Source organism: Amphiprion ocellaris, chromosome 21 (assembly GCF_022539595.1).
Source record: "Amphiprion ocellaris isolate individual 3 ecotype Okinawa chromosome 21, ASM2253959v1, whole genome shotgun sequence".
Lineage (NCBI taxonomy): Eukaryota > Metazoa > Chordata > Actinopteri > Pomacentridae > Amphiprion > Amphiprion ocellaris.
In genome coordinates this window covers 1,386,208-1,410,600 of record NC_072786.1, presented here as the reverse complement: position 1 = coordinate 1,410,600, position 24,393 = coordinate 1,386,208, and the positions used below count along the sequence as shown (strand labels likewise).

General features: G+C 39.8%; 2 protein-coding genes across 5 annotated transcripts in view; one reads left to right on the top strand and one right to left on the bottom strand.

Annotated features, from left to right (window-relative positions):
- The window catches only part of drd4-rs (dopamine receptor D4 related sequence), a 31,357-nt gene extending 26,817 nt beyond the window's left edge, over positions 1 to 4,540 (bottom strand). Inside the window, exons 1-2 of the mRNA XM_055006606.1 lie at positions 4,471 to 4,540; positions 3,720 to 3,866 (exon numbers count right to left, since the gene is read on the bottom strand). The gene's annotated coding sequence lies outside the window, so the exon portion shown is untranslated. The remainder of the gene's footprint in view (positions 1 to 3,719; positions 3,867 to 4,470) is intronic.
- Positions 413 to 24,192, top strand: dennd6b (DENN/MADD domain containing 6B). 4 transcript variants are annotated; one of them, XM_055006600.1, is made up of 22 exons: positions 413 to 792; positions 6,548 to 6,696; positions 12,886 to 13,163; positions 13,655 to 13,693; positions 13,781 to 13,823; positions 13,895 to 14,004; positions 14,205 to 14,285; positions 14,872 to 14,977; positions 15,068 to 15,147; positions 15,390 to 15,452; positions 16,269 to 16,324; positions 16,428 to 16,550; positions 16,640 to 16,735; positions 18,203 to 18,297; positions 18,432 to 18,497; positions 18,610 to 18,674; positions 19,338 to 19,427; positions 19,947 to 20,000; positions 20,097 to 20,206; positions 20,287 to 20,389; positions 21,247 to 21,321; positions 21,429 to 22,153. In XM_055006600.1, the coding sequence occupies exons 3-22, from the start codon at positions 13,008 to 13,010 to the stop codon at positions 22,077 to 22,079; spliced, it is 2,262 nt and encodes a 753-aa protein (XP_054862575.1). In that variant the 5' UTR covers positions 413 to 792; positions 6,548 to 6,696; positions 12,886 to 13,007; the 3' UTR covers positions 22,080 to 22,153. The 4 variants fall into 4 exon arrangements, with proteins under 4 accessions (XP_054862575.1, XP_054862576.1, XP_054862574.1 ...); XM_055006601.1 differs by lacking the exon at positions 413 to 792 and adding an exon at positions 5,034 to 5,417 and having other exon boundaries at positions 14,929 to 14,977; positions 21,429 to 22,155; XM_055006599.1 differs by lacking the exon at positions 413 to 792 and adding an exon at positions 5,037 to 5,417.
- Positions 24,193 to 24,393: the final 201 nt, after the last annotated feature.

The window sequence follows — 24,393 nt, the reverse complement described above, 5'->3', positions numbered from 1 at the left end:
CGTTATTCGTCTTTCCTGGACTTTCGTTCTTTACGGCCGGCCACAACCTTTCATATACATATTTTTGAATTAGATCGTTCAGAACTGGGGTGGCAGCCGGGGTGGCAAGGCATCTTCTATGCCACCCCAGTAGATCCGCCCGTATCCGTGTATTTATCTAGCAATTGGATTTTCCGTTCTGAAACGGGTATTGAAAAACAAAAAACGAGTGTTTTTAAAATACAAAAAATAAAATTGAAATACAAGACGTTTTTCTTTTTGATGATCACAAAGGGATATACGAATTTTTTTAAATGCTTTGATTTTCATTTTATATTTAGAATAACAAAAAAGTAAAATCAGTAAGTGACAGAAACGAAAAAGGTCCGTTTTTTCATTTTCTGAGACCGGAAGTGGTCATCAGCAAGTGTGGAGCCAAACAGAGTACGGTGCATAGACTGGATATAATTTTTTTCGTTGGTTTTCATGGTCAAAATGAGAGACCAGGTGGCCGATCCTAAAATAAATCAATATTGATTTTTTTTATAGAGCGCTAAAGTTTTACGAAGCCAGGGGGCGGGACTACTTGATCAACAGTCTGGTCTGGAATGATTGACAGGTCCTATGGAGGAGGCAGCAGAGACTCTGCTCTCCTCGTTTGGATTAATTCTGATATAATAACTGTTGGTTTATTTATCGGTGAAGCAGCAGAACATTTTCCACAGACAGTTTTCCTGCCCGTTGGCTTGTTTTAACCAGTTTTCTGCCTTCGGCTGATTCTACCAGCAGACACTAAAGGACTCTGATAGTTCGGTAAGTTAATGTTTATTCTCGTATCGGTGCCGCTTTTAATGCACTTTATATGCAGCTGTAGTGTCAGATGTAATGTGTGCCATGCACTCCAGATGTTGGTGGAGTTTATTTCTGTGTGTGTTGACCAGAGAAGAGAGTTAGCATACAGTAAATATTAGTTTTAATGTTAGCAATGCTTACCGAGCTAGCTGCTCAGTCCTGATTAGCAGCTAAATGTAGCATCAAGCTAACGCTGTTTGTGTTGTTTCCTGTCTGCAGCTGAAGTGTGTTGTGTTCCTGTAATGTGGTTCATTAAGTTCATAAAACTGTGGCTGGTTGACGTTAATGTAACGTTCAGGAAACTTAAACGTGATTAAAACAGTAACGTTAATGTTCTAGTTGTCAGTAATCAGCTTTAATTTGACACTAAAACAGACTCTGATAGTTTTAAATGACATCAGTTTCATGAATTTGTTGAAAATTGTCTCATTTGTTGTTGTGATGTTACTGCTGATTCATTAAAAGCAGATGATCCGTGTTGAAGATACGTTTAGTTTTAGTATCAGAAGTACAAGAAGGAAAATGGAAATTTAGTTCTTCTACGTCAAAGATTTCAGGAATAAAATAACTAAATGAGTCTTTATGCCTCAAACTTTATTTTACAATAATGAAATAATTAAATAATCACATATAATAAAAATATAAATAGCAGAGAAAACCTGAGAGAATAATTTCCTGAAAAGTCTGTGAAGGAAAAGCAGCTTTTTATCCTGAAAGATCAGAATCAGCTCCAACATCTGCATCTGACAGCATCAAGTCAACCAGAAAGAAAAGAAAAAAAAAAGACTTCTTTCTGATCACATCTGTTCCGCTGCTCACAGGCTGCTGCTGCTCACATTCTTCACATTTATAGTCCACTTTTAAAAGTTCAGCAGACAGGTGCTCTGCTTTGGAGTGTGACGATGTCGTCGGTGATGTGGAGAGTGAAGTTTCTGTTTCATCCACAGCATGCTTTAGAGTCGGACTTGATGTTTGAAATACTGACCCACAGCTCAGATTTAACTGTCTGTAGTTCCGTTTTGATGGATGTTAAACTTTCACTCAAAGCCGCCAAGAGCTGGGTCTTTAAAATAACCGCCGTCTCGTTACAGAGTGAAAGTAGCAGTTCCTCCTTAAGGTCAGAGATTGCAGCATCTGAGGGCCTCTTCAAAAGAAGACGTAGTTGATGAAGGCGTTCTGGAGCAGGACCAGAAAGACCACGACCAAGCAGCCATGAGATCTTAGGCAGCGTCTCCCTCAGGTGGGTGTCAACGGTGTTCATGGTCAGGTCTGTGGTAATCCTGTCAAAAAACAAAACAGAAAAAAATCTAGATTATAAATCAACATGTAACCAAAGCACTCTGTGTATAAAGCCATAGTATAGGATGTAGTTCAGAAAATGTCAAAGTATAGTATGCTTTACTCAAGAATAACATAGTATGGCCTGTAGTTCATAGTACAGCATGTTGGCAAGAAAAACCCCATAGATTATTATGTGGTTCAAAAAGCCAAAATGATAGGATGTTGCCTAAAATTGTCATGTATGATATGTGGTTCAAAAATGTCATAGTGCAGTATATTGTCAAAATAGTATGTAATTCAAGAAAACATCAGAGTATAATATGTTGTCTAAAAAATGCCATAGAATAATATTTCATTGCACAAGTAAAAGTATAGTAATTTTTAAAACTTCTCAAATTCTTATATGTTGCTAAAAAAACAACAAAAAAACCCCCCAAAAAAGTCATAGTAATATGTCAGTTAAAAAAGCCTATAGAATAGCGTGTCGCTCTAAAAACGGCATAGAAAAGCCTTTTGTCCACAAAGCGTTGTTTTGTCCCGGCTGTCTGAAGTAGGTGAGGAGCAACACAAAAACAGTCCAAACACTGGTTTCCAGAGGGTTAGACGAGTATTTATTTGAAAGAGGAAGTTTACAACAACACAACATGTGAGGGGGTTAAAAGCAAATGGGTGTTAGTAAAATAAAAATAAATAAACAGAACTAAAAGTGAACTTCACGTTGACATTGATGGGCATTCCAACCAGGAACAAAGTAAAAGATAATCAATAGGAAAAAAACTCTTCCTGTTCCCCTCTTAAAACCCCAAAACACACCGCAGTAGCAGCCTAAACTAAAACTACCAATGTGTTCCCTGTTTTCCTTTGTGAACAATTCAAAGGTCCCTCTCTATCTCCCCACACATCCACCAACCACTGGAACACATCTCCAAAGTTCTGCTGGACCAGCTCAGCTTCCCCTCAGAAGAAGTGCTGCCACCTGCCAGATGAAGGAGCCTTTTGAGAGGCAGCTGGCATCGTGATCGGACTGTACTTTGGTCTGTTCCAATCCAGCTTCAGTTCCAGAGACGGCAGGCGGGACGAGTCAACGGAGGCCTGGTGGACGAAGGCATGCAGCTGAGTACAATCCAGAAAACAACAGAGGAGGAGTGCAGCAGCCCAGAGCCAGAACAACTAGAGTAGCATGGTATGTCTCTTAGAAAACATCATAGTATAGCCTTTGGTATAAAAAAACACCATCATATACATCGTATATTGTACAAATAACAAGTCAAAGCAAAGAGACATACATTGTAGAATTGTAGTAATTGTGGGCTGACTGATTTACTGATTATCAGTATTTTATTTTTTACTGATTTACGGTTGGTTTTATTTTTGATGCTCTTTATTTGAGACATTTCTTACAATAATTCTATAATTCCAATATTTGGATATTCTTAAGAATTAAGGATCTACTTATCATCTTAAAATTAAAAGACTAACTACATCAGATAATAATTTGTCCAAAAAGGTAATTATTGCGACAGGTGTACCTCTTACTCAGATATATTATACTAAAGCAATATTCATAGCATGTAGAGCAGTTGGACCACAGATAGTCTCTGATTTACCTTTCGCTGTCTGAGCTCTGCATGCCTTCATATCTTTCTCTGAACTCTTCCTCCTCCATCTCCTCTCTGGGATGCTCTTCCTCCTCTCTTCTTTTAGGCTGGGAAAAGCTGCTGGTGGTTTCCTTCCTCTTCATTCTTTACTGTCTCCTACAAGAATCACACTGACTGAACTATGTTTTTCCTTTGATAGTCTTCATTATTAACTATGATACAATCTGATGTGTACAATTTAAACCTTGAAAGAGATACTTAACATGTAAACGTTTTTTCAGCTGTAAACTAAATGATATGACTGTACTGTGATGAAACACATCAATGTTGGTGTTATTATGACCTTGACACCAAAATTACTTAAAAAACAGCATTAAACAAGCAGGATGCAGTTTTCAAACAGTGCATGAAATCCTGGTGTGACTGGGGGTTTAGTTACACTTTAATGTCATGTAAAATCTTAGTGAATGTGTGATTTCTTTTGACTTAGTCTGTTGTCAGAACCACATGTTGTAATTATCAAAAAAAAAAAAAAAAAAAGGAGAAAATCTTCCACAGACGACCCCCCACCATCCTTCTGTGGCTGTTCTCTAACATTAGCTAGCTACAGAAGTAAAAATTAGCAAGGCCCAGGCTCACTGGAAACCGTGGCTCGTCTCGCAAGCAAACACTTTATGTGAATTTAGACACTATTAGCATTTAATACATTGTGAACAGTTATATTAGCATGTAGTCTAATCCAGTCTAACTAGTGTCTTACTGCCACACCGAAGTCAAGCTGTCATCCACATGAGTGAGGTCTCAGAGCAGCCCCTCAGAGGGGCGTGTCACCTCGTATCTGTAGCAGCGTAGACTGTACAGGACGTGACGTCTGCATGTTGCGTTCGAAAGCACTCGGACATCAGAGTTTCACTCGTTATTCGTCTTTCCTGGACTTTCGTTCTTTACGGCCGGCCACAACCTTTCATATACATATTTTTGAATTAGATCGTTCAGAACTGGGGTGGCAGCCGGGGTGGCAAGGCATCTTCTATGCCACCCCAGTAGATCCGCCCGTATCCGTGTATTTATCTAGCAATTGGATTTTCCGTTCTGAAACGGGTATTGAAAAACAAAAAACGAGTGTTTTTAAAATACAAAAAATAAAATTGAAATACAAGACGTTTTTCTTTTTGATGATCACAAAGGGATATACGAATTTTTTTAAATGCTTTGATTTTCATTTTATATTTAGAATAACAAAAAAGTAAAATCAGTAAGTGACAGAAACGAAAAAGGTCCGTTTTTTCATTTTCTGAGACCGGAAGTGGTCATCAGCAAGTGTGGAGCCAAACAGAGTACGGTGCATAGACTGGATATAATTTTTTTCGTTGGTTTTCATGGTCAAAATGAGAGACCAGGTGGCCGATCCTAAAATAAATCAATATTGATTTTTTTTATAGAGCGCTAAAGTTTTACGAAGCCAGGGGGCGGGACTACTTGATCAACAGTCTGGTCTGGAATGATTGACAGGTCCTATGGAGGAGGCAGCAGAGACTCTGCTCTCCTCGTTTGGATTAATTCTGATATAATAACTGTTGGTTTATTTATCGGTGAAGCAGCAGAACATTTTCCACAGACAGTTTTCCTGCCCGTTGGCTTGTTTTAACCAGTTTTCTGCCTTCGGCTGATTCTACCAGCAGACACTGAAAGGACTCTGATAGTTCGGTAAGTTAATGTTTATTTTCGTATCGGTGCCGCTTTTAATGCACTTTATATGCAGCTGTAGTTTCAGATGTAATGTGTGCCATGCACTCCAGATGTTGGTGGAGTTTATTTCTGTGTGTGTTGACCAGAGAAGAGAGTTAGCATACAGTAAATATTAGTTTTAATGTTAGCAATGCTTACCGAGCTAGCTGCTCAGTCCTGATTAGCAGCTAAATGTAGCATCAAGCTAACGCTGTTTGTGTTGTTTCCTGTCTGCAGCTGAAGTGTGTTGTGTTCCTGTAATGTGGTTCATTAAGTTCATAAAACTGTGGCTGGTTGACGTTAATGTAATGTTCAGGAAACTTAAATGTGATTAAAACAGTAACGTTAATGTTCTAGTTTTCAGTAATCAGCTTTAATTTGACACTAAAACAGACTCTGATAGTTTTAAATTACATCAGTTTCATGAATTTGTTGAAAATTGTCTCATTTGTTGTTGTGATGTTACTCCTGATTCATTAAAAGCAGATGATCCGTGTTGAAGATACGTTTAGTTTTAGTATCAGAAGTACAAGAAGGAAAATGGAAATTTAGTTCTTCTACGTCAAAGATTTCAGGAATAAAATAACTAAATGAGTCTTTATGCCTCAAACTTTATTTTACAATAATGAAATAATGAAATAATCACATATAATAAAAATATAAATAGCAGAGAAAACCTGAGAGAATAATTTCCTGAAAAGTCTGTGAAGGAAAAGCAGCTTTTTATCCTGAAAGATCAGAATCAGCTCCAACATCTGCATCTGACAGCATCAAGTCAACCAGAAAGAAAAGAAAAAAAAAAGACTTCTTTCTGATCACATCTGTTCCGCTGCTCACAGGCTGCTGCTGCTCACATTCTTCACATTTATAGTCCACTTTTAAAAGTTCAGCAGACAGGTGCTCTGCTTTGGAGTGTGACGATGTCGTCGGTGATGTGGAGAGTGAAGTTTCTGTTTCATCCACAGCATGCTTTAGAGTCGGACTTGATGTTTGAAATACTGACCCACAGCTCAGATTTAACTGTCTGTAGTTCCGTTTTGATGGATGTTAAACTTTCACTCAAAGCCGCCAAGAGCTGGGTCTTTAAAATAACCGCCGTCTCGTTACAGAGTGAAAGTAGCAGTTCCTCCTGAAGGTCAGAGATTGCAGCATCTGAGGGCCTCTTCAAAAGAAGACGTAGTTGATGAAGGCGTTCTGGAGCAGGACCAGAAAGACCACGACCAAGCAGCCTTGAGATCTTAGACAGCGTCTCCCTGAGGTGGGTGTCAACGGTGTTCATGGTCAGGTCTGTGGTAATCCTGTCAAAAAACAAAACAGAAAAAAATTTAGATTATAAATCAACATGTAACCAAAGCACTCTGTGTATAACGCCATAGTATAGGATGTAGTTCAGAAAATGTGAAAGTATAGTATGCTTTACTCAAGAATAACATAGTATGGCCTGTAGTTCATAGTACAGCATGTTGGCAAGAAAAACCCCATAGATTATTATGTGGTTCAAAAAGCCAAAATGATAGGATGTTGCCTAAAATTGTCATGTATGATATGTGGTTCAAAAATGTCATAGTGCAGTATATTGTCAAAATAGTATGTAATTCAAGAAAACATCAGAGTATAATATGTTGTCTAAAAAATGCCATAGAATAATATTTCATTGCACAAGTAAAAGTATAGTAATTTTTAAAACTTCTCAAATTCTTATATGTTGCTAAAAAAAACAACAAAAAAACCCCCCAAAAAAGTCATAGTAATATGTCAGTTAAAAAAGCCTATAGTTTAGCATGTCGCTCTAAAAACGTCACAGTATAGCCTTTAGTCCACAGCTGTCAGTAGGTGAGGAGCAACACAAAAACAGTCCAAACGCTGGTTTCCAGAGGGTTAGACGAGTATTTATTTGAAAGAGGAAGTTTACAACAACACAACATGTGAGGGGGTTAAAAGCAAATGGGTGTTAGTAAAATAAAAATAAATAAACAGAACTAAAAGTGAACTTCATGTTGACATTGATGGGCATTCCAACCAGGAACAAAGTAAAAGATAATCAATACAAAAAAAACTCTTCCTGTTCACCTCTTAAAACCCAAAAACACACCACAGTAGCACCCTAAACTAAAACTGCCAATGGGTTCCCTGTTTTCCTTTGTGAACAATTCAAAGGTCCCTCTCTATCTCCCCACACATCCACCAACCACTGGAACACATCTCCAAAGTTCTGCTGGACCAGCTCAGCTTCCCCTCAGAAGAAGTGCTGCCACCTGCCAGATGAAGGAGCCTTTTGAGAGGCAGCTGGCATCGTGATTGGACTGTACTTTGGTCTGTTCCAATCCAGCTTCAGCTCCAGAGACGGCAGGTGGGACGAGTCAACGGAGGCCGGATGGACGAAGGCATGCAGCTGAGTACAATCCAGAAAACAACAGAGGAGGAGTGCAGCAGCCCAGAGCCAGAACAACCAGAGTAGCATCATATGTCTCTTAGAAAACATCATAGTATAGCCTTTGGTATGAAAAAACACCATCATATACATCGTATATTGTACAAATAACAAGTCAAAGAGACATACACTGTAGAATTGTAGTAATTGTGGGCTGACTGATTTACTGATTATCAGTATTTTATTTTTTACTGATTTACGGTAGTCTATATATGTAGCCCTGCGACAGACTGGCGACCTGTCCAGGGTGTCCCCTGCCTTCGCCCGAGTCAGCTGGGATAGGCTCCAGCACCCCCCGCGACCCTAGTGAGGAATAAGCGGTGTATAGATAATGGATGGATGGATGATTTACGGTAATAAATAAATTTAAAAATGGTGCTACTTTGGCTCTGAACCTTTATCTACCTGTGGTCGCTCTGTCTTCTGGAGTGATTTGATTGGTTATACGTCACAAATAAAACTCCTTTAACTTAACATCTGTAAACAAAACAAAAACGTATCAACAAAGTTTTCTGTTAGAGTTTGTGTTCTTCTAAGTTTAACTCCAAGATTTTAAATACTTTCATTTACTGCAAATGAATATCTACTCCAAATGTCTCACTAATAATCATTATCAGCCTTAAAAACCCACAAAACACCCCTCTATACTCTACCACACTTAGTACAGTCTGGTTCCCCCTTCTATAAATCTGCTTGGAATCTTCCACTTCCTGTTTGTCAAAGTGGCCTTCTACCTGGACAGGTTTTGTTGGAGCTCATGCAACAAACATTTTAGGTAACTGCACTTTAATATGGATGGATGACACTGAATTAGAGTCTGTTTTAATGAGACTGAGTTAAGATGTGTAGCTCTGTCATTAAATAGTAAATTATTTCTCAGAATTCATAGAGAAAAGTCTGAAATGTTTGCTAGGTTAGCATCCCACATGTTCTTTGGCTCAGCTAAAGCTAACTCTCTTAAAATATCTTGCTAGAGGTGCTGAAGCTCAGAAAGTCTGAGATGTTTGTTCAAAATAAGCTCATTCTCAAGTCTCATCTGAACTGTCCTCTTTTGTTTGAACTTTCCCTAAACTTAGGAGTTAATGACAGAGCAGCACATCCAGACTCAGTCTCATTTATGTAGAGATTAAACTTCAGTGTCATTCATTGATGTTAAAGTGCAGTTTTTCAAATGTTTGTTGCACATGCTCCCGACCAAACCAGTCCAGGTGGAAGACGATGTGAAGAGAAAGCTCCAGAGGATGAATATCACGTTGGAAATAAATGTCCTTTAATAAGCCAATTCAGAATGTCACCGTGCGCAAGGTATGCTGGTCTGGGTCAAAGGTCGGGATACCCCAGATCATAAACATGGCCGAGTGCGACGCAGATATTGATTACTTTGAGCGTTGTAAAGTTGATGCTTTAAAGGAATTTTGTAAGAAACGAGGATACAGTGTTATCGGGATGCGAAAGAAAGAACTTGTGTCCCTTGCTTGGGCATTGTCATTTCAAAAGGCCCCAATAGTTTTAACAAAACAGCAGGAAAGGGAGGCTGTCAACCTTGATTATAAATCCCTGCTCGAGATCGATGTTGACGGGTGTCACCTGAGAATTCCAGATCCTTTAGAGCTCAGAGAAGGTTGGGAGAATGAGTCGACAGCAGCAAATAAATGGCCACCCTGCATGTTTTTTTTTCCTCCAATTTTTGCACTCTGTTTCTTTTTCTTATCTATTCCTGCCTTTATACTTTTTCTTTGGAGCTGCTGTAACGGTGAACTTTCCCCACTGTGGGATCAATAAAGTTTATCCTTATGTACATAGATATCAATAATTATCTGATTAGCAAGGACGAGCAAAACTTGCTAACGAGACTTCCTAACGACTACAAAGAAGGTAATAATATATGATCTTATGTCAAACTTACTAATTTAATCCATTCGGCACGACGTTCTAGATCTTTTCTTTCAGTAGGAAATGTGATGAGTACATAAGGCGGGTCATATATACAGCGCGAGGTTCCTTTACTGCACTCGTGAATAGGGCAAAACTCTTCAATCCACTTCTTTAGCCCACGGGTACCATTGTGGCAGTCGCGCACTGAACTATGGGGACCTGGCATATTGCCTTAAAAAGACTTTAAGCAGTGTAAACACTTAATAGTCGCTACAAATAGCAGGTCGTTCCACTGCGATAGTATGGCTTCGTCGAGCTTTGTTGATAACGTAATGTGGGATGAACTCTGACCCGGAAGCTATTGAGGGATAAACGCGCATGCATACTGATAATTCCGATTTGGCTTATTAGACATTGTCATGCAAAAGTTGGATTTCCCTTTAATGATGTTCAAATCTTTGTTGAGTGTTTTGTTGATGTTGGTTTCTAAATGTTTTCTGACACTCGGCCCCAAAGATTAAAACCTTCTACGGCTCACAAGCTGCAACAATTCACACATTATCAACTATCTTTCTGACTAAACTAAGATAAAAAGTGAAAAACTGTCTGATTCCTGCATCATGAATGTAAATCTTTGTGGTTTTTATCACAGTAAACTGAATATATTTGGGTTTGACATTTTATAAACCAAAACAAGAAATGAATTACTGGAGAAAACAACAGATTAATGGACAAAGAAAATGTGTTTTCCAACATATATGGCTGAATTACTCCAACATTACAAGATACATACAATTTGAATTCAATTTTATTTATATAATGCCAATTACAGGTGAAATTGTCTCAAGACGCTTTATTTTTAGATTTTTATTTCATATTTAAAATATGACAAAGTAAGAAATTTAAACCTCTTGACTAATCCAATTTATTATTTGGTTTTTAAGAGACTAATGGACAATTAAAGTAACTTTCTCCACTAAAACTAATAAACATGAGGTCAAATAGAAGGAAGAGTTTTAAATACTGCAGTCCCACGACGACAAGAATAAAGTTTGTCAACAAAAACTAAATCTGCTCGTGGATTCCATTAAAGTCCTAATAAATGATAATAAAGTGTGATACTAAAGGTTTGTGGTGCTAAAAATGTCCAAGTAAAGATATGAAGTTGAACATGTGGATGGAGGTTGATAAAAGTTGACCTTCTTTCATTTCTCTGGAGCGACTCCATGGATTTTATGGATGGTGGTTAAAGACCTGCTCTTCTAGTCGTCTTCCTTCTAGTCGCTGTAAAAAGTCAGTCCATCCTGGCCGACTTCAACACCTCTTCATGACAACTTGTTCTGCCTCCGACCTGGTGGAAACTCCAGAAACTGGAGCGCCGGTGCAGCTGATGGAGGACCTTCCCAATTGCCAAAATATACATGGACCCAGATAAACATTAAATCTGCTGTTCCTGCTGAGATCCACTGTTCTATGGTTCTAATGTTCTACTGTTCCTCTGCTACCAGCTGCAGGATCAATCAGTCTTTACTTTCACTACAGTCAGTCACCACAAAGAAAACACAATATATATTTACTCATATATCTTTCTGTTGTTTCTGATATCAACATGTTCTAAATATGAGAAACCAACTAGAAGAACCAGTGGAACAAGTAGAAACCAGTAGGAACCAGTAGAACTCGTACCAGTACTCACTAGTAGAGGCCAGTGGAATCAGTAGAACTCGTAGAACCCAACATGAACTTGTAGAACTAGTATAATCAGTAGAAACAGTAGGACCAGTAAAATAAGTAGGAACCCAGTAGAACCCCCAGAAACCAACAGAACCAGTAAAAACCAGTAGAACTAGTAGGAACCAGTAGGAGCCAATATTAACCAGTAGAACCCCTAAAAACCAACAGAACCAGGAAAACCCAGTAGAACCAGTAGGAACGAGTAGAAACCAGTTGAACCAAAAAACTCAGTAGAGTCAGAATTAGCAACTAGTATTAACTAGTCAGAACCAGTCAAACCAGCAGAACACGTACAACCCAACTTAGTAGAACCAGTAGAAAACCAGTATTAACCAGCAGGACCAGTAAAGCTCAACAGAAGTCCATAGAACCCAACAGAAACCAGAAGAACCAGCAGGATCAGTAGGAACCAGTCGAACCCAAAAGAAACCAGTAGAACCAAAAGGAACCAACTGAACCCAGAAGACCTAGTACAACTAGAACTGGTACAGTCCAACAGAACCAGTAGAATCCAACAAAAACCAGTAGGAATCAGTATTAACCATGAGACCCTGTAGAGCCATTAAAACCAGTAGGAACCAGTTGAACCCAGAAGATCTAGTAGAACCAGTCCAACCTGTAGGACCCAGTAGGAACCAACAGAACCATTAGAACCAGTAGGAATTAGCATTAACCAGCAGAACCAGTAAGAACCAGTAGAACCATTAGAACTAGTAGGAACCAGTATTAACCATTAGAACCAGTAGGAGCAAGTATTAACCAGCAGAACCATTAGAATCAGTGAAAACCAGTAGAACCATTAGAACATTAGAACCAGTAGGAACCGGTATTAACCATTAGAACCAGTCGAAACAGTAGAATCATTAAAACCAGTAGAACCATTAGAACCAGTAAAACCAGTAGAACCCAGAAGATCGAGTAGAGTCATTAGAATCATTAGAACCAGTGTTAACCAGTAGAACCAGTAGAACCCAGAAGATCGAGTAGAACCATTAGAACCAGTAGGAACCGGTATTAACCATTAGAACCAGTCGAAACAGTAGAACCATTAGAACCGTTAAAACTAGTAGAACCAGTAGAACCCAGAAGATCGAGTAGAGCCATTAGAACCATTAGAACCAGTGTTAACCAGTAGAACCATTCGAACCAGTTGAACCATTAGAACCAGTAGGAACCAGTAGAACTAGTATTAACCATTAGAACCATTAGAATCATTAGAACCATTAGAACCAGTATTAATCATTAGAAACAGAATTAACCAGTAGAACCATTAGAACCAGATGAATCATTAGAACCAGTAGGAACCAGTAGAACCATTACAACCATTAGAACCAGTATTAACCATTAGAACCAATATTAAGCAGTAGAACCAGTGGACCAGTAGTCTCTATCTTCCTGCGGTCGCAGCTGCCTGCAGTTCCCCGGGCCTCCAGTAGGCGGCTCCCAGGGCTCCCTCCGCCTGCGCCGGTGCAGCTGATGGAGGACTGGAGGATCCGCCGCCGAGCTGTCGGAGCTCCGACCCGGTCGAGATGAACCCGTTCGACGGCTTCGGTTCCCCGCGACACGACGGGGCGGAGGAGGTGGCGGACGGCGGGGACAGCCGCTGTCCCTGGGCCCGCTTCTCCTCCTGGCTGGAGTGCGTCTGTGTCGTTACCTTCGACCTGGAGCTGGGGCAAGCCATCGAGGTACGGCTAGCTTAGCACGGTTAGCATCGGTTTTCGATAGGTTTGTGGATCAGAGCAGATCGATCAGGTGATCAGAGGAGGCAGCAGGAGGTTTAGTTTATCAATGAAGACAGAAAAACAACAGATTCCGGCTGGGATTCATTTGAACCAAACTCCATTTAAAAAAAAAAAAAAGTCGCATTTTTTTTTTATTTCCTCACACAAACAAACAAACAGTTCTTTGTAAATAAAAATAAGTTGTAGGGAAAACAAGCTGAGAGTCTGCTGTTGAGTTCGGCTTTGATTTAAAGTGTCTTTATTAGTTTAAATCTAGATTATTCTTCCGTGTTCCTGCTGCTAGTCGGGCTGTTATTGCAGTAAATCACAGCTGAAGCCGGTCAGGAATAAGCGCCTTTTATCAGGAGGTCTGGTGATGACCTGGACTCAGGCCTTAAATCAGCAGATCTGTGGATGGACTCTGGTCTCAGTCTGTGTTCTGTGTTTGTTTTCAGCTGGTTTATCCTCAGGATGTGAAACTCACAGAGAAAGAGGTAAATCCAAACATCTGTCAGCGTGTTTAACATTTAAAGTATTGATTACAGGTTTATTGATTGTGTTTCTTGTGACTTTGTCCCCAGAAAACCAGCATCTGCTACCTGTCCTTCCCCGACTCCTACTCAGGTAAGCTCTGCTCTCATTGGTGGGGATGCTGTGGGGGTCAGAGGTCACGTGATCTGTGTGTGATTTCCCAGGATGCCTCGGCGACACGCAGTTCAGCTTCCGGCTCCGTCAGTCGGTCGGCCGCAGAGCGTCCAAGCTCAGAGATGACATCTACAACAGGGACGCTCCGGTGACGCTACAGGTGAGATGACAGTGGGCAGGTGAAATGATGGCAAACAAGTGAGACAAAAGGTGAGATGATAGTAGACAGGTAAGACAGCAGCATATCAGTGAGAAAGGTGACAGACAGGTGAGACAGCAGCAGACAGGTGATTGATTGATCAGTTTTTCCCGGATCAATAGCAGGTGAGTGATCACTGTTGTCTGTTTTTGTCTTCTCAGAGAGAAACGGCTCATTTCTTCGGTTACGTCTATTTCCGTCAGGTGAAGGACGTCTCTGTGAAGAGAGGATACTTCCAGAAGGTCTGTTACCTGTACATACCTAAACACACCTCTACACACCTGTACACACCTCTACACACCTGGACACACCTCTACACACCTGGACATACCTCTTCACACCTGGACATACCTCTTCAAACCTCTACACACCTGTACACACCTCTACACACCTGAACACACCTGGACAGACCTCTACACACCTGTACACACCTGAACACACCTGGACAGACCTCTACACACCTGAACACATCTCTACACACATCTACACACCTGTACACACCTCAACACACCTGAACACACCTGGACATACCTCTACACACCTGAACACACCTCTACACACCTGTACACACCTGAACACACCTGGACACACCTCTACACACCTGGACACACCTCTACACACCTGGACACACCTCTACACACCTGGACACACCTGGACACACCTCAACACACCTGAACACACCTGGACATACCTCTACACACCTGAACACACCTCTACACACCTGTACACACCTGAACACACCTCTACACACCTGGACACACCTGAACACACCTGAGGGACATGTGACATAGGTCATGTGACGTGTGGTTGTGTGACGTTGTGTTTCAGTCACTGGTGCTGGTGTCCAGGCTGCCCTACACTCACCTGTTCCACTCCCTGCTACAGATCATCGCACCTGAGTTCTTCGAGAAGCTGGAGCCCTGCCTCGAAGCAGGTGATGATGTCACGCCTACATCACAGCCACAGACCAATCAGAGCTTAGAGTTTTATCACGTGACTTTAGCGTTTCTACTCGTCTTTACAGTGTGTAACGAGATCGACCAATGGCTTTCGCCCGTACCTGGACTGACCCTCAACCTGCCTGTCATGGGTGTCGTCTTACAGGTGAGCTGGGAGGGGCGGGGCTACAGCTAAACATCAGGAGAGAAGTTAACTACATCTCCCAGGGTGCATTTCACTAACTTCTGCTGCAGTGAACTACATTTTACTGTCTGTAGTTACCTGATCAAACACTCACACACCTGACCCCAGCAGCAGAGCCTCATGGGTAACATAGTTTCTAGAGCTGCTGTTCCTCATGTTCTGGTTCTAATCTCGCTGTATGTGGTTCTGTTGATAAAACTCAGGTCAGGATTCCTTCAAAAGCTGATAAACCAGGAGGAAGTCCAGTCCGACAGACGGCTAAAGAGGTGAGAACCGTTCTGTGTTCTCTGTTCCTGTTGGGTTCTAAGGTTAATAAAGTTTATACGGTATCCTCAGGTTCTGTGACTAATAAAGTTTGTTCTCCATCCTTAGAACTTTCTGCTGATCCTGTCGTTTCTAAAGTCTGCTCTCCTTCCCTAGATTTTTTTTTGGGTTGTTGTTGATAAAGTTTGTTCACTTTCTTCAGAACCTCCTGATGGTTCTGTTGTCGATAAGGTTTGTTCTCCGTTCTCAGTTAGAACCTTGGTTCTGTCCTTGCTAACGTTTGTTCTTTTCTGGTTCTGTTGTTAATAAAGTTTGTTCTGTGTCATTAGAACCTTCTGAGGGTTCTGTTGTTGGTCGTATTTGTTCATTGTGTCAAGAACCTATAGTCAGTACTGTTGTTAATAAAGTTTGCTCAGAACCCACTGGTGGTTCTGTCATTGGAAAAGTCTGTTCTCCGTTCTCAGAACTTCCTTCTGGTTCTGTCGTTAATCAAGTTTTTTCTTTGGTCTTAGAACCTCTTGGCAGTTTTTGTTCTCTGCTGGTTCTGTCATTGATAAAGTTTGTTCTCCATCTTCAAAACCTCCTGCCAGTTCTTTTCTTAATATAGTTTGTTCTCTGTCCTCAGTTAGATCCTTCTACTGGTTCTGTCATTGCTAACATTTGTTCTCCTGTGGTTCAGTCATTAAAGTTTGTTCTCCACTGGTTCTGTTGTTGATAAAGTTTGTTCTCTGCTGGTTCTGTCATGAATAAACTTTGTTCTCCGTCCCTAGAACCTTCTGCTGGTTCTGTTGTTAATAAAATTTGTTCTCCGTCTCTAGAACCTCCTGCCGGCTCCGACGGTGCTGCCAACCATCCATGAGCTGGATCTGTTCAGGTGAGTTCTGCTTCCTGTGTTCTGGTCATGTGACCGTCATGTGACGAGGTCAGGTGTGTCCTCCAGGTGTGTTCTCCAGCTTAATCTCTCCTGTCCTCCTCAGGTGTTTCCAGTCGGTTCTGATCCACCTGCAGATGCTCTGGGAGCTCATGCTGCTCGGGGAGCCGGTAGTCGTCATGGCGCCGTCTCCCACCGTCTCCTCGGAAACCGTGCTGGCTCTCGTCAGGTAAGTGAACGGTCACCTGTTCTGTGCAGCCAATCGGGGAGCGGTGTTTGTGTTGTTGCCGTGGTAACGGTGTCCGTGTCCACCTTCAGCTCCATCAGTCCTATGAAGTTCTGCTGCGACTTCCGTCCATATTTCACCATCCATGACAGCGAGTTTAGAGAGTACACCACCAGGACACAGGCCCCGTGAGTCACACACCTGAACACACACCTGGATACACCTGAATACACACCTGTACACACACCTGTACACACACCTGCAAAAAACACGACTGAAAAACACACACCTGAAACTGTATTTACACAATCAAACTTTATTCATTTAATCAAACTTTATTGAAACAGTAAAGCTTTATTTATACAGTGAGACTTTATTTTCACACTAAAACTGAAACTTTATTCACACAGTAAAAGTTTATTCTCAGTAAAACTTTATTTATACAATCAAAATTTATTTACACACTAAGACTTTATTGACACAGTGAAACTTTATTTAAATTTCTAAACTTTATTGACTGAAAATTTATTTAAATTTCTAAACTTTATTGACACTGAAACTTTATTGAAATTTCTAAACTTTATTGACACAGTGAAACTTTAAACTCATAAACTTTATTGACAGTGAAACTTTAAACTCATAAACTTTATTGACAGTGAAACTTTAAACTCATAAACCTTATTGACACAGTGAAACTTTAAACTCAAACTTTATTGACACTGAAACTTTAAACTCATAAACTTTGACACAGTGAAACTTTAAACTCATAAACTTTATTGACACAGTGAAGTGTTGCTGCTGAACGTCTCAGAATTTAAATTTTGCAGTTTGTGAAACATGTTTTTGTAAAAGTCACTAACAGAGATGAATCCTCCAGGTGAACACTCTTCTTCTTTCTTCTTCTTCAGTGGTGTTTTACCGCCTCCTGCTGGTCACTTTAATATCTTTCAGGCTGATTCACAGCTATGACCGTAAAACAAAGACTAACTTTGGTTTTGTAGTTTTCCGTCTCTTTTCTGTGGTTTTCACTCCTGTGTTGTTTTGTGACTTTTGTTTTGGTGATTGTCTGTGTTTTTTGGAAGTTTTCCATCTTTGTGATGGTTTTGTTTCATTTTTGTTGTTTTCTGTCTTGTTTTTGTCGTTTTGTTATGTCCTGTTTTTATTTTTTACCAGTTTGATTTCTTTTTCTGCCTCATTTCTCTCGTTTTGTGTGTTTGTTCTTTTGTGTCTCCTCTACTTAGTTGTGTGTTTCTGTGGTTCTTTGTGTCTCTTTGTTTTGTGTATTTTTTCAGCAGGATGATCCAACATGAAGAATTAAGTTACTGAAGGATGTTTTGATAAAAGTTGTTATATGTTTGCTCACCCGTCTGTCTATCCTTCTTCTCCTCCTTCTCCTTCTTCTTCTTCTCCTTCTTGTCCTTCTTCTTCTTCTTCTCCTTCTCCTTCTTCTTCTCCTCCTTCTTCCCCTTCTTCTTCTTCTCCTTCTTCTCCTTCTTCTCCTCCTTCTCCTCCTTCTCCTTCTCCTTCTTCTTCTTCTCCTTCTTCTTCTTCTTCTCCTTCTTCTTCTTCTTCTCCTTCTTCTTCTTCTCCTTCTTCTTCTTCTTGTCCTTCTTCTCCTTCTTCTTCTCCTTCTTCTTCTTCTTCTTCTTCTTCAGGCCGAACGTGGTTCTGGGCGTCACCAACCCGTATTTCATCAAAACCTTCCAGAACTGGCCTCATATCGTGCGGCTGGGAGAGATCAGGATGACGGGTACACGACGCTTTAATGTTCTTCCTTCTGTTCTTAATTTCATTTCTTCACACCTGATTGTTCTATTTTTATTCTTCCTGTCACCTGCTGCAGGTTGATTAAAGCTACCTGTCTGATTTATTGATCACTTCCAGGTGATTTACCGAAACAGGTGAAGGTGAAGAAGCTCTCCAAGCTGAAAACGCTCGACACCAAACCAGGTAACCTCTTAGTCAGACTCATCAGCTGGTTAGAGACACGGGTGTTACAGGTGTGTTCCAGGTGTTACAGGTGTGTTCCAGGTGTGTTCCAGGTGTTTGTCTGTGTGTGCAGGGATCTACACGGCCTACAAGACATTTCTGCACAAAGACAAGATTCTCATCAAACGACTGCTGAAGGTATGAATAGACCCCAGTGAGCACCAACATCTAGACCTCTACGAACATGTAGACCTCTACGAACATGTAGACCTCTACGAACATGTAGACCTCTACGAACATGTAGACCTCTACGAACATGTAGACCTCTATGAACACCTAGACCTCTATAAACACCTAGACCTCTATGAACATGTAGACCTCTATGAACATCTAGACCTCTATTAACACCAACATCTAGACCTCTATGAACACCAACATCTAGACCTCTATGAACACCAACATCAAGACCTCTATAAACACCTAGACCTCTATGAACATCTAGACCTCTATGAACATCTAGACCTCTATGAACATCTAGACCTCTATGAACAACTAGACCTCTATGAACACCTAGACCTCTATGAACATCTAGCCCTCTATGAACATGTAGACCTCTATGAACATGTAGACCTCTATGAACATCTAGACCTCTATGAACATGTAGACCTCTATGAACATGTAGACCTCTATGAACATGTAGACCTCTATGAACATGTAGACCTCTATGAACACCTAGACCTCTATTAACATGTAGACCTCTATGAACATCTAGCCCTCTGTGAACATGTAGACCTCTATGAACATGTAGACCTCTATGAACATGTAGACCTCTATGAACACCAGTTTGTGTCTCACCTTCAGGGCATCCAGAGGAAGAGACCGCCGGAGGTCCAGAGCGCCATCCTGAGGAGACACCTGCTGGAGCTCACACAGAGCTTCATCATCCCATTGGTGAGGCTTCAGCCAATCAGCTCGCAGCAACACAGGTTCAGGAAGTCTGTGGATTTCCCTCAGAAGAACTGAAAACGTCACAAAATAGGAAAAAATCACAACATTTCAAGAAAAGTTTTGTCATTACTTGTCATACTTTTGTGCCTCAATATCCAGATTATTTGACACTTTTGTGTATTAATATCCATATTATGTATAGTTTCATGTGTTAATATCCAGATTATTTATATTTTCATGTGTTAATATCCAGATTATTGATAATTTAATGTTTTAATATCCAAATTATTGACACTTTTGTCTATTAATATCCAGATTATTGATCATTTAATGTGTTAATATCCAGATTATTGATCATTTAATGTGTTAATATCCAGATTATTGATCATTTAATGTGTTACATCCAGATTACTAATAGTTTATTGTGTTTATATCCAGGTTATTGATAGTTTGTGTTTACATGCTGACTGAATCACACAGCAGGGTGTCCGATCACACTAAACCCTTTGTCTTGTCTGTCAGGAGCGGTACATGGCGAGCCTGATGCCGCTGCAGAGGTCAGTGACGCCCTGGAAGGTAAGCAGTGATTGGATCCTCGATTATGATGTCACAGTGATGTCACCGGTGTGTTTAATATGTGGTAAATGTGTTTTTTTGTTGGTCTCGGTTCAGACTCCTCCTCAGATTCGTCCCTTCAGTCAGGATGAGTTCATGTCCACTCTGGACCACACCGGGCCTCAGCTCACCTCCATGCTCAAAGGCGATTGGATGGGACTGTACAGGTGAGTAACGCAGGTGTTGACAGCATCCATGCGTCCGTCCGTCTGAGCTTTTTAAAGGTATCTGTCTTGGTTCTTCTCAGGAAGTTCTTCAGGTCTCCAAACTTTGACGGCTGGTATCGTCAACGACACAAAGAGATGACGCAGAAACTGGAGAGTCTTCACCTGGAGGTGGTCTGTGAGGCGGTGAGTTCTGGAACATCTGGATCTGTCCGACACACCTGGATCTGTCCGTCACATCTGGATCTGTCCGACACATCTGGATCTGTCCGACACAAACTCACAAATTTGGAATGTTTTTTTTTTTTTTAGGTTTTTTTTGTGGTTATTTTGTGTTTTTTTGTGTTTCTTAATGGTCATTTTGTGTTTTTTGTGGTCATTTTGTGGGTTTTTGTGTTTCTTAATGGTCTTTTTGTGTTTTTTTGTGATCATTTTGTGTTTTTTGTGGTTTTTTTGTGTTTCTTTATGGTCTTTTGGTGTTTTCTGGGGGGTCATTTTGTGTTTTTTGTGGTCTTTTTTGTTTTGTGGGGGAATTTTTGTGGTCATTTTGTGGGTTTTTTTTTTGTTCTTTTTGTCTTTCTTTATGGTCATTTTGTGGGTTTTTTTGTGGTCATTCCGTGTTTTTGTGATGATTTTGTGGTCATTTTGTGGTCATTCTGTGTTTTTTGTGATGATTTTATGGTCATTTTGTGTTTTTTTTGTGGTCATTCCGTATTTTTTGTGATGATTTTGTGGTCATTTTGTGTGTTTTTTTGTGGTCATTCCATGTTTTTTGTGATGATTTTGTGGTCATTTTGTGGGTTTTTTTGTTCTTTTTGTCTTTCTTTATGGTCATTTTGTGGTTTTTTTTGTGGACATTCCGTGTTTTTTGTGATGATTTTGTAGGTTTTTTTTGTGGTCATTCTGTGGTTTTTGTGATGATTTTGTGGTCATTCCGTGTTTTTTGTGATAATTTATTTTTTGGAGTTTTTTTGGTCATTCTTTGTTTTTGTGGTCATTTTGGGGGGTTTTTTGTCGTCATTTGGTGTCTCGTCTCTCTTCAGGACCTGCTGGGTTGGACCAAAGACAAGTCGGAGGTGGAAATTGTGGATCTGATTCTGAAGCTCAGAGAGAAGTCGGTGAGTTTTGGAATAAAAAGCTGTTAAGTAATACCACCTTAGAAAAACATCATAAAGTCCCACTGTTATAAAGGTATATTAATACTCACCTATGTTCCTATATTCAGACTTTTCTCCCAGAATGGATGGAGAAGTTGGAGTTCTATGAACACCAATATCTAGACTTCTATGAACATCTAGATGTCTATGAACACCAACATCTAGACCTCTATGGACACCAACATCTGGACCTCTATAAACACCAACATCTAGACCTCTATGAACACCTAGACCTCTATGAACATCTAGACGTCTATGAACACCAACATCTAGACCTCTATGAACACCTAGACCTCTATGAACATCTAGACGTCTATGAACACCAACATCTAGACCTCTATGAACATCTAGACCTCTATGAACATGTAGACCTCTATGAACATGTAGACCTCTATGAACACCTAGACCTCTATGAACATCTAGACGTCTATGAACATCTAGACCTCTATGAACATCTAGACGTCTATGAACACCAACATCTAGACCTCTATGAACATCTAGACCTCTATGAACATGTAGACCTCTATGAACATCTAGACCTCTATGAACATCTAGACCTCTATGAACATGTAGACCTCTATGAACACCTAGACCTCTATGAACATCTAGACGTCTATGAACATGTAGACCTCTATGAACATGTAGACCTCTATGAACATCTACAACAGGTTCTGTTTCCGAACAATGAGTCCACATCAACACTTAGTCTAAACATCTAAAAACTGGGACCTTGCCTGGTCATTGTCTACTGATGTTAGAGCCTCAGAAGTTGGAGAAATTTCGACCAAAGCCTGGATCCATATATATATATATATATATATATATATATATATATATATATATATATATATATATATATATATATATATATATAGACACACACACACACACACACACACACACACACACACACACACACACACACTTACAGGAAGTTTATGGGGACACAATACCAGCATAGACTGGAAATTTTGCACTTTTTTCCATTTTTAAGGTCAAATAATTACACATTGTTGTCATTTTTAGATTATTTAGAGTAGTTTTTGGGTCATTTTGAAGAATTTTTGAGTTGTCTTGGACAAGTTTGAGATCATTTTGGACTATTTTTGGATTAGTTTCAAGTAATTTCTGACTAATTTCGAGTTATTTAAGTAATTTTGGACAAATTTCTGTCAAAACATTAGAAAACTGGAATCTTGTCTTGTTAAACTTTCCACACATCAGATTCTACTGATGTTAGAGCTTCAAAAGTTGGTGAAATGTGGACCAAAGATTGTATTTTAGTAGAAATATGGATCCATCCATAGATATACAGTAATGGGAACTTCATGGAGACACTAGATCACCAAAGCTCTAAAATATTTAAAATAAAATATAATTTAGTCATTTTTGACAAATTTCAAAACGTTTTAGAAAATATTTAGATTATTTGACAATCTTTATCTTCTATTGGACAAAATTTGGGTCATTTTGAACAATCTTTATCCTATTTTGGACCGTTTTTGAGCAATTTTGGACACATTTTAAGATATTTTGGTCAATTTTCAGTCATTCTGGACAAATTTCAAGTCAAAATATCTAAAAATTCAAACCTTGTCTTGCCATAGTTGACACATCAGATTCTACTGATGTTAGAGAATCTAAAAGTTGGTGAAATGTCGACCAAAGACTGTCTTTTAGTAGAAATATGGATCCATCCATTGATATACACACTTACAGGAACTTTATGGAGACACTAGACCAGCCTGGATTGAAATTTTTTGTATTTTTTTCCATTTTCAAGGGTTGGTAATTCAAAATGTGTCCTCTGTTGGATCCATTCACTCATTCTGATCTGATGGAAGCTATTCTGTCTCTGTTTTCACCAAATTTTAAGTCTGTTTTAGTTTTATTTCTAGAGATATCTAACCTTGAATATGTCTCCTCAGGTTGTTTTTAGGGGTGAAAAACTGAAAAAATCCAGATCTAAAAACAGGAAGTTCTCAACATTAAGCTAAAAAAGATGCCACAGAAATTAATTTTTGGTCCTAAATGACAAACTGTGAACAGAATCTGAGATGATGTTTATTCTGGTCATGTTGTTGCTGCTGATGTCACAGGAAGTACGTCTCTGTCTGGTTTTTCAGATTAAAGCTCGCCGGCAGCAGCTGCAGGTGAAGGACGGAGTTCTGGACAAACTGGATTCTTTTATAGACTCCATCATCCGATCGCTGCCTGAAGACCTGCAAACTGTTCTCAACACACACACACACACACACACACACACATACACACACACACACACACACACATACACTCTCTCACACACACACACACACACACACACACACACACACACACTGACTCATGATGCCTTCACTGACCTCACACCTGAATGAAAATGTTCAAACCTCTGAATGTCACAGCGACTAAAATCATCACAAGTTTTCTACCAGACTTTATTCTCCTAACATTTCCACTAAATATTGACTTTATTCTTCCAGTATTCCAAATTTATTGTTTCCCTTCAAATATTACATCTTAAAATCGACTAGGTTCCCCAAATTTAAAGTCTCTTCGCCTGAAAACTGGACCTTTAGTGCAGTATTTAGACTTTATTCTTGACGTAATGAGTGGATTTTCCTGCCCTGATTCTCCGTTTAACACTAAAGTTGATGTGATTCAGATTCTTCTCGTCTGTCAGATTAAAGACCTTCTGTCGGTTAAATAATGAGAAGCTGCAGAAGAGTTTCTGGTCCCAGACTGAATGTAACACCAATAATTTACCTCCATGTTCCCAATCACACAAACTGTAAATAACTTTTGCATTGGAAAGTAAAACCTCAATCATCATCCTGTTGTTGGTTTCGTTATTTCAGCTGGAACCAAAAGTTGTGTTTAAAAGAGTTCATATCCAGATTATTGACACTTTTGACATTATGACGTTTTAGTGACATTTTAGACGACATACTGAACCATGACGTTGTGAGGGAGCTTTAAAGCATCCCCCTCACTAAGGAAAGTATATATGCATATTGACAGTTGGACAGACTG

Coding starts and splice junctions, on each gene's coding strand:
- dennd6b (XM_055006600.1), top strand. CDS start 13,008: ATGAACCCGTTCGACGGCTTCGGTTCCCCGCGACACGACGGGGCGGAG. Junction 13,164..13,654: donor AGCTGGGGCAAGCCATCGAG/GTACGGCTAGCT, acceptor GTTTGTTTTCAG/CTGGTTTATCCTCAGGATGT. Junction 19,428..19,946: donor AGAGCTTCATCATCCCATTG/GTGAGGCTTCAG, acceptor CTTGTCTGTCAG/GAGCGGTACATGGCGAGCCT.